The 11,089-nt window shown below is 28.4% G+C and overlaps 1 protein-coding gene across 2 annotated transcripts in view; it reads left to right on the forward strand.

The window, feature by feature from the left end:
- LOC130675458 (hemicentin-2-like) overlaps window positions 1-5,012 on the forward strand; it is a 441,088-nt gene extending 436,076 nt beyond the window's left edge. For both annotated transcript variants that reach the window (XM_057481164.1, XM_057481165.1), the window contains exons 14-15: window positions 3,686-3,798; window positions 3,956-5,012. In XM_057481164.1, coding sequence (XP_057337147.1) covers window positions 3,686-3,798; window positions 3,956-4,036 — 194 coding nt within the window. In that variant the 3' untranslated portion in view covers window positions 4,037-5,012. The remainder of the gene's footprint in view (window positions 1-3,685; window positions 3,799-3,955) is intronic.
- The last annotated feature ends 6,077 nt before the right edge of the window (window positions 5,013-11,089 follow it).

Consider the following 11,089-nt stretch of genomic DNA (forward strand, 5'->3'; position numbering starts at 1 on the left):
TCAGAGTACTAATGATCACTAACGATCCCTACTGAAACACTTATCAACACTAATGAATTTTCAATAGATTTCAGAAGTGTTCATTCGTTTTTTCCCGTAAGGGGGCAACACTCCTATCCTCGAAATCAAGTACTAGCCAAGCTTAGGTTCAAATCCCACCATGAGTGAATTAACTATTTTTCTATTAATTGCTCTTCAAGGCAAATAAACAAATATAGATAAAGAGAGAAGAAAATATGATAAAAGATTGTGATAATTAAAAATTGTCGAATAAACATATAAACGATAGAACACTGAAATTAGTCATTTGAGATTGTAATAACGATAACTAAGTACATTTACAATTACAATATGGTGTGATATAATAACAATAGTAACTCACACCGAAGAAAAAAATCTGAAAAACGGTTGATCCTGTAGGACAATCTCAAAATTTCTCGCTCACAGAACTCGAAAACGATACAATAGGTAAACTTTTGAGCTCCTCGAGCTTAAAAAATGGTTGGACCGAAAAAATATACATTTTGCCGAAGAAAAGTAATATTTGTTCGACGATTCTTCAGAAAAAATTGACTGATTTGCATGCAATTTCGTGCACGTGCTTCGCGACAATCAAAAGGGCTTGTAGAGACTTAGATTTGATCAAAATTAGAAACAAGTTGGTCAAGCGATTTACGAGTAATGCAACAAAAACCGAGATATGTTGAAAACTCGATCCTTGAAAATCGGGTCAAAACCAATAACTTTCTTTTTTTTGAAAATTTTCAATTTTCACAGCCGGAAGTTGAAAATTGAAAATGTAAATAAATTGTTGGAAATTTAGGTATGGTAATCGTGAATGAAACAAATCAATTTATTAAGCAAATGAATATTATATCTTTTATTAAAATACGCGCTCTAGGGTATGTCTTCACTCGTAAGAGATTTAGCTTAGACTAACATATTCTTTTAATATTATTTAACACTGAGGTCCACCAACCTCTCCTCCTTTTGTATAACAAAGATCTTTAAGTTCAAAATATATATATATGAGTGCAAATGAAGAAAAACATATTGCCTTGCATTTACTTGGAATCTCTCGTCGACCCAAGTACCTAAGGTCATAAAATTTGATCCATGCTAGCTTTCTTTTCTTTAAGTAAACATATACACATTTTGAACTCAACTCAAATATATACTACGACTTAAATGCGACACTGTTCGAAATATTATTTCGAACAGAATATTTAGTAAAGAGAAATAATTAAATAAAGTATATATAAGAATAAAGATTGATTTTTGTACAGAGAATCCAACATAAATAAATAAAAATATTTTTCAATAAATTGATAACTTATACATAGTTCACATTTATCATTATTAGTAAGTGATATGAATTAAAAAACAAAACAAAAATTTCTCGGAATTTTATATTTTGACCTTTGATATTATTTTCAGTGATATTTCTTAGTTTAGTTGTTTTTAATTTCATTTTAATATTTTGTTGCATAAAAGTATTACGTGCATTTAATTACTTCTACTATATATGATTTCGTATATTTCAACAAACATATTTGTGAGATGTATAATTAAAAGAATAATGTATCTTTTAACAAAGCATAATGCAAATGAGACAGTAAAATATAATATAATTCATCATGGATCCATTGTTTCCTTAAACATATTATTCATTAGTCTAATGAATTCTTACTGTAATTATAAGTAAAATTTTCATAACATTTGTGTTAGTTGTTATCTTCAAAGGCTTCTAATGAGCAAAAAAAAATTTGTTACTCTGACTCTAGAGCAATGACGCTTACTCAAGACTAAATGAAATTTCTAACATCAAAGATCTCTGCATCGTATTGTTGTTAATTAATTTATACTTAATACATACCAGCTAATTTCATTTGAGTCTATTTATGTTAAAATATAAGTCATGAAATTATGCTGAAAAAATATAAAATCAAAATCCCGTGTAAAAAAATTATTTTCAAACTGATTCCAAAAAAGTTCGACTTGAAGAACTTCTAAATTTGAGACATATTAAAACAAGTTGAACTCTTATAATTTTAATAATAAAAAATATATAGTTGATTTGGAACTTTATGTGGGCGAATTTCGACTAAAATGAGAAACATCAATCATTTCAAAACATAAATCATTTTTGATAACTATTATATTCAAAAGAGTGTTTGAGATTATCAACACATTCTGACCGTCATTGCGAAATACCCCAAATGTTGAGTATACACTGTAAAAAATTTGGGTGTAAAAATGGCTCTCAAGAACTTTACACGACCGTATAGTGTAAAAAATCCTCGGTGGGAATCATCCATCCGTAAAATTTCTACACGGTGTAATCTACTTTTTTTACACCATTCCGTGTTACTCGTTACAATTTTGATTAAGAAGCAACAAATGATTATTGAATATTTATAACTAACTAGAAGGGTTTTCCGCGCTGACACACACCCATTGTTTATTATTTCTTGTAACGTTTTGATAACTACCTTCCACGCTCCCTTTATAAAAAAGTCGTTATTAAAAATATTTTTTATGGATGTCTATTGTCTCTATTATCCACAACCATGGCCATGACAACAGTTTCCATAGCAACCGTTACCATATTAACAGTCTCCATGACAACCGTTCCCATAACATCAATCCCCATAGTAACCGTTACCACGACAACAGTATCCATAGCAACCGTTACCATGACAACAGTATCCATAGCAACAGTCTCTATAACAACCGTTGACATGACAACAGTATCAAAAGCAATTGTTACCATATTAACAATATCCATAACAACAGTCCTCATAACAACCCTTACCATGACCACATTTCCATAGCAACCGTTGCCATGATAAAATTTTCCATAGCAACCGTTGCCATATTAACAGTCTTTATAGCAACCGTTCACATGATAACAGTATCTATAGCAACCGTTGCCATATTAACAGTATCCATAGCAACCGTTACCATGACAAAAGTATCTATAGCAACAGCTGCTATGACAACAGTCTCCATAACAACCGTTGACATGACAACAGTATCTAAAGCAATCGTTGCCATATTAACAGTCTTCATAACAACCGTTACCATGACGATTGTAAGCAGTCATATAACACCAACTTTTTTAGGATAGATCAACCAATAACTACATTAATTAAATTTGAATATTAAATAGTATTTTGAACATTTTAATATTTTTGGGATTATTTTTCTTAACGCAAAATTATCATAAATAACATATTTACACACTTGACAATGAGAAAATTTTTAATTCACACCACATAAATTTAACTCGATATTTAGTGTAATTTTTATACCAATATTTTTACACCGAGTCATTGACACTACACCGAGTCGAAAAACTTTTTACAGTGTACAAAAAAATTTAAAATAAGTATCTCTGTGTTTGATACCAATTTTTAATTTTATAATTTATTCGTTGACTGTTGTAAAGATTAAACAATAAAAAATTTTTCACTCACGATTTTTCGTAGATATAATAAAAATTTATAGAGTTATAAAAATGTCGTCTATAGTTATTATTATTGTTATTATTATTTTTATTAAACTTGAAAGACAATCCAGCAGATTTAACTTTGTCCTCTGATACGAAAACTCATGAAAAACTAGTTGTCACTCGATATAAAACAATTTTTTTATTATTCCTATTTTATTATTTTTTTTGCAGATAAAAAACTTTCAGTTTACGGTTCTCTGCCACGCAGGCCATGCCACCTGGAGGGTCGAGAAATGCTTCATGACTTTCTTGAAAATCCGGATTATCCTCGAGCTTCGACTAATGTAAGTATCTCAATTCAACATTAACTCTATCTCCAAAAAAATATAATAATAATCTACGGATATAAAGATAAAAAAAGTTAGACAAGACAAATTTAAACAACAAAGTTATAACTGTGATCATGAATAATAAAAATTATAACTTTTAACTTTTTTACAGAATTTTTACAGCTTGCAAAGGCCAAGTCGTTATTCTGAAACAATTGTAAGAACATCGGCGCTTCAAGAAAGCTGTATTTGAACTTGTTTGAAAATTCGTGTCAAAATAATGACAAAAAAAATTCTTATACATATAAATAAATATAGGTACACATCTACATGATCACTACTCGAGCAATGAATTCCTTTTGATCGAAACGAAAGAAGCCATTGAATAATTTTTAATGCGTCGTAACTTAGAGTACATATAGATATCATTCAATATGTTATAATTATTATTTCCATGTAATAACCATTTGTTCCAAAAAATTTCATGACAGTAAACTTCCAAAATTGAGACAATACTGAACTTTAAATTGAACATTTTTGAAACTATGAAAAATTAGAAAGTGAACAATTTTCAAGTTGACGGCTTTTCCTGCGCGTTTTCTTTTCTTTCGGAAAAAATAATTGAATTTGACAATTTTTTGGGTTCAAAGAATATTAAAAAAAAAAAAATTAATTAGACATTATGAACATTTACGACTCTACCAGAATCATTCAGGTGTAAAGCAAAAAAAATAAAAATGATTCGAAAAAATATCTATAATCATTTTTTGACTTTCATTAGAACTTTTTGGGAAGGTCAGTTTTCAATTTTTCACTTGTTCAAAAAATGTGCGAAACATGAGTGATTGCAACTAATTATGAACTTACATAGTTAGAAATTTAGTGTTAATTTCAACACAAATCGTGTGTTGCAAAAAGTTTACACAAATTTTTGGGTTAATTCAACTCAATACGTTTTGGTCTTTAACAAAAATTTTATATTAAGTAATTGAACACATAAAATCTGATATTTTGACAGAAAATTTGTGTAAATTGAACAAACATTTAGTGTGAAAATTCACTAATAAATATAAGCTCATAACTAGGGACAAGATTTTTGCCTAAATTTCGAAATTAATAGTTCATATGTTTGATATTACGCCAAAATATTGGTTTTATAAAAAAAGTTTTGAAACAAAACTTATAGGAAATTTAAATTTACACAAAAAATGTCTCTTATGATTTTTTTATACGACCAATATTTTTACCGTCATCACAAAATTAAGATTAATAATGAATGATTTAAATTTTTGATAATTATGGAAATCGTAATTTTGAAATTACGGCTTTCTTATTAGTTCTACAAAAAAATTGTGAGAAACATTTTTTTTATAAAATTAAATTTTAAACAACTTTTATTTGAAAAATTTTGTTATACGACCAATATTTCTGCCGTAATATCAAAAATTTGACAGCATTAATTATTAATTGTTATTTTTAAATCAAAGTAAAAATTCTGGCTCTACTCACAACCTAACCAACTCAAGTTTAATAATCTAACCTGAGTACAACTTATGCCAATTCAGCAAACAATTAGTTCCATTTTCTTCGATTTTTCTAAAAAATGGACCTATGAATTATTCTCTCGTAAAATGAGAACAAAAAAATCATTGAACCTGAACCTGATCCTAAAAATATGAAAGTTATCTATGGTTGTATTTAATTGTAAATCAATTATAAGCAAAGTTTCTTGGAGACTACGCTGCTAAAATGCTTTGCTTGGTTATAGTAATGAAGAAACGCGCGGGAGTGTTTTGCTAAACAACACAAATTTTGTGTTACTTTTCGAATAACACAAATAATCTGTTACATTTCATATTTTCTAACCATTTAACATAAAAAATCTGTCGAAGTAAAGTAACACAAACGATTTGTGTTGAATTAACAGATTTCTGTGTTGAAGATCAACAAAAAAAAATTAATTAAATAATTTTTTAACACCGATACAGAAAATTTTTAATTGTGTATTACGAACTCTGCAAATTTTCAATTCAAATGAATTTTGCTTAAAAAATTTCAAAAAAAAATATCCCCGCGAAAAGTCCACACTGTTTGAAAATTTTTCGCACCTAATCGTATTGAAGTTCCCAAAATGTTAAACTCAAAGTTCAGAATTTTTGGAACAAATCTTTTTTAACACGGGTTATTATTATTATTACCATTTTTTTAAACCATTATCATTGCTCGAATAAGGCTGCATTTCATTTGTAAAATAAAAAATATACCCAGCTACTTAAAAGTAAGACCTCAATGCCAAATAAAATATACCTTTAAGGTAACAAACGTGTATTTTTAAAGATCTTACTAATTTAAATTTATTTAAATGGCTTTTTAAATTAATTCTGCAACAAAATCCTTATACACTGTTACTATAAAGGAGTGAATATGGATTTCGTTTCAATCCAAATTCATTCTGTCAAACGGACTAAATAGGGAATTTTTTTCAGGGTGATGTGGATTTTATTTGAATCCGCAACCACTCTGATCTGGAGTCGAAATAATAAACTTCTCTTTGGACTGAAATTCACGCCAAGGGGATTAAATAATTAAGAAATTATAGACTTCGCATTCACTGTGGTTTTAATCCACAAATTTTTTACAGGGTTGTCAAATAAGGCTATTAATTTTATAAGTACTAACATGAGTAAAATGTACTTAGTGTTTACAGAATCTCTTAATATACATCCAAAAAGTACTTGTACTTAAAAATAATTTTGATTATTTAGTTTTTGATTATTTTCATTTTATTTAAATTTTTTTTCTAATTATAGAAGAAGTGTAAATGAATCTCGAAGAAAAAATTGTCAGTAGTAAGAAGTTTTTTCCAATTTTCTCTTTTTTCTAAGCCTTACATAAATATTTAGTATTGACATCACCCAGGTTAAAAAATTAATACTAACAATTCGGGCTAAATGGGCCTTCTACACTGTAAAAAGAGCGGTGTTAAAAATGGACTTGTTTTAACTCCGCCCGGTGTAAAAATGAAATTACACTGTTGTAGGAGGAGTAATACACCGGTGTTAAAAATACCGGTGTTAAATCGGGGTAAAACCGGTGTAAAAGCGGGGTAACCGGTGTAAAAGTGGAGTAATGCCGGTGCAAAAGCGGGGTAAATTGCGTCCGCTTGAAGTACTAACTTTAAAGATTACGAAACTCAAAAAATGTCAGTTCTTTATGAAAATTAATAAAAAATATCATTTATTAACAAGTATAGTGATCGAGTAAGCAAAAATATTCACAAAGTTAAATATTTTAACACCGGTTTAGAATATTTACACCGGTGGCGGCGTTATTTTAACACCGGTCTAGAATATTTACACCGGTGGCAGCGTTATTTTCACACCGCTTTCGGGGGTAAATTTAACACCAATAATTTTAACACCTACACCGCTTGGACTTACCCCGGTGATTTTTTACAGTGTATGAAATTTAAGAATATTAGTTATTTTTAATTTTATTTATTGGTGTGAAATTTATTTCTAAATGTAAATTGTGAAAACTGATTGATCCAAGGTAACAACCTAATACCCGATCAAAACTAGTATCCGATCACTCCATAAATTTGTATATATATCTATATTACACGGTTCTGCACGTTTTGATCCCCCGACAGAATATTTTCTGGACAATTGATCCCTTGATGGTTGATCCTGAGGACTCCTATTCAAAACGGTTTTAAAATACGTTTGTATGGTGATGTGGCACATAAACAGTGAAAAAGTTAGCCATGTACACATAGATGGCGCTTATTTACCTACGCGTAGCCGGTAATTTACCATCTTGTAATAGATTAAATAAAAATAAAAATATTTAATAATTAATTTTATTTAAAACCGTACGATGCACGGTGGCGTTATAGTCCCAACCCGTTTATAATTTTTTGGTAACTTTAGTATTAGGTATGTGGCAGGATGTGTTGGAGGTGCCTTACTGACAATTCTACCAACACATCTGGGATGAAACCTAATATTGTTCGGTGTCTATTAAACTTTAAGTTCGATAAAGATTAGAAGTTGGTGATTTAACGCGGCAAATTACACATTTTGATACGCGCTATCTACTAATTATCGACCAGTTATTAGGTAGATATTTAAGTGTACACGAGTCAGTTAACATCAAAATGGCGGTTTATGTGTCATCATCTTTACATATACTCACAACATCAATTCTTGTTTAGAGTTGTAACTCTGCATAAGATCATGGGGTAAAATAACCGTGATGGGGTTTTGAGAGATATTGGCCTCGGACCTTTTGTCTGGGGACGTTTCGTCATAGGGATCAATTATCGTGGAACCAAACTGATTGGTCCAAGATAAAAAGCTAATACCCGATCAGAGACTAGTATCCGATCACTCCATGTATTTGTATATATATCTATATTGCACACCTCAAGCACGAAAGCGCTAAGGATGTTGTATGAACGGTTATTTTTCTGACTGTTTTAATCACACAAAGTTACTTCTACGCTCTTTTGACGACACGAAAGTTCGCCAAATTCTATACTAGCATGTAGAAAATTTTTTAAGGAACAATTTGAACCTAATATTGAGTTTATTCGTTACTTTATTGGCTTAAAATAAATTATTTCAACTCAAGAAACCAGTGCTGTCAATTGTTAGGCATGAAACTTCGTAAACACGATAACTCTCAATAGACACAATTAATTGGCCCAACTTCTTTTTTATTATTTTTGTATTTTTTATCACAAGAACCCTATGGAAAATCACTATCTAAATCTTTTTAGTTTAATTGTAATTAATTAAAAACGTATAACTGATTATTTACGACAAGCTTAGCTGCCATTTTTATTTTTACTATTGTTGTGATTTTTTTCATTTTATCTCTCCATCAACTACCGGCAGCAGCACTGTCGTAACAGTATAGGTTTGAAACAAAAGAGCGACATCTAAGACAAAAAGGCGGGATTTTTAAAAAAGATGTTAATGAAAAAATCTTAAACCGAAAATAGGATCCAAAAAATTCAAATTGATAATTTATAAGTTGAATGAAAATTCTTAATAAAAAAAAAAAACTTAATATTATCAAACGAAAGTAATGATAATAAATAAAATGCGCGATCGAGGTGTGCACTTTTTGATTTTCCAACATTTTTAAAAATAATGATATACGTATCGGGTGTTAGTTTCTGATCAGGTATTAGATCTTGTACGTAAAGTTTAATTTATTTATTAAACACAATTTCTTTTAAATCAACCTGCAACCATTTTCGAATAATTATGATTATAAGGAAAAGTTTATTTTGGTCAAAAAAGTTGTCATGAACTGAAGGAAAAAAAAACTTTGCAGTGATGAATTATCTTAGATGTCCAATTTTACCGAGGATACTTTTTTTCACTCTAAAATTCGTAATGATCGAAAAACAAACAGAAAACTTTTTGTCAAATAGATTTTATTTCGTTCACAAAATACTACTTGTAATGAAAGTCCAAATAAATTAAATTTTTCAAAAAAAAATAAACTGTGAACACTAAGTACAAAAGTAATTATGCTAAGCTGCAAAATAAAGCATTATCGCTGTACTGAAGAATAAGTACTCATTAATAATCCAGAATTTAATGAAAAAAGTATTCCCAGGTACTCAGTATTTAATATTTTACAAGGTCTTAACTCAAAAACGTTATTATTAGCTTGCCGATTCCCGACTGCTATGGATATAAAATCCATAAATAAATAAATATGTTAATGTAACGGCTATAGTTAGAGTATAATTTTTATCGCGAATTACAAATCAAATATAAAAAATAAAAAATTTAAACAGCCATTTAAATAAAATTGTTACTGGTGAAATTGAGACTTAACCGTTTTATAAGACTATTATTATTGTATTTATTACTAATTTAAAATACTATAGGTAATACGTTTGTAAATATTGTATATAAATAAAAATACATTTGTGTTATATATCTAATGTGATATAAAATTTTATTTATGTGCTCATCAATACCAGTTTATATGTAGTTAAATTTATTTTAAATCAATTTGTAACAAACGATGAATAAAAAATAAAAAAAAAAAAAAAACAATACTATCATACGATGTTTTAATTAATTATTTTTTTTTATTAATATTTAATCAGTAACTGAAATTCGTACTATAATTAATAATTCAATATTATTATAGATATATGATAATCTGTTAGAAAACGGTAAGTAGATTATATTTGGTAATTATTATTAACAGCAATGAAAAGTCTCTAATAATATTAAGTTTTAGCTGTTTTGGTTATACTATAAAGCTTTTAGTCAGTAATTTATAATACATACACACACATCTATATATATATATATATATAGATGAATAGTGAACCCATTAAGCTCTTCGAGAGATCTTTAAGGTTTATTATCTAAAATATAATGTTAAATCTATACTAATGCTGTTTTCTATTTCCACACAGATACGCTTATTTAGTCATTTTCTCAATTTGAATTGCCGAGTGAATAAAATTATGTATAATTATAAGTAGGGTAAGAGCACCAGTACCCAGCCCCTAACTAGTAACCAGCCAGTCATATACTTTAACATTGGCTCAAAATATATATAGACATAATTTAACATGAGGTGGCTGGCCACTGGTTTGGGGCTGGGTACTGGTGCTCATGTAGGTTAAAATTTCAGAGGATTTTAGAATCAATTGTGGTTTATTAATAACTACTATTACTTAACGCAACGTTTCGCAATTTATTATTGCTTCATCAGACGATCTATAAATAACAATTTATAAACATTATACTGAGAAAAAAAAATACTATTTTCCAAACAAGAATTTCTTGGTTCAAGAAATCTGTTCAAAATATTTATTTTGTTATTATTTATTATCAATTTCTTGAGAATAGAACATCAAATTTATTTTTGTTATTACATGAATTTGATATTATATTATGAGTAAACAAAAGAATAGCTTTACTTGAATTAAATAAAAATTATTTTCTTCAATTCTACGAATTCTTGAGACAAAATTTTATATTCTTGAAAATTATCAAGAATATATGTTCTTGTATCAAGTAAATTTTCTTAATAAAAGTATTTTTTTTTCTCAGTGTAGCATTAACAATATAGATCTGATGAAACACAGTCATATACCACATACCGTAATGAATGTTACTAAATTCGTCCATTACTTTATATTACTTTATATCCATTGCTTCGCCGTGTAGATTACATATTTATATTTATGGTATATCATAGTTTACTTTAAAACAACTTAGTCGACTGAATTTATTTTTAAAAAACATCTAATAGTATATAT

Source organism: Microplitis mediator, chromosome 10 (genome assembly GCF_029852145.1).
Source record: "Microplitis mediator isolate UGA2020A chromosome 10, iyMicMedi2.1, whole genome shotgun sequence".
NCBI lineage: Eukaryota > Metazoa > Arthropoda > Insecta > Hymenoptera > Braconidae > Microplitis > Microplitis mediator.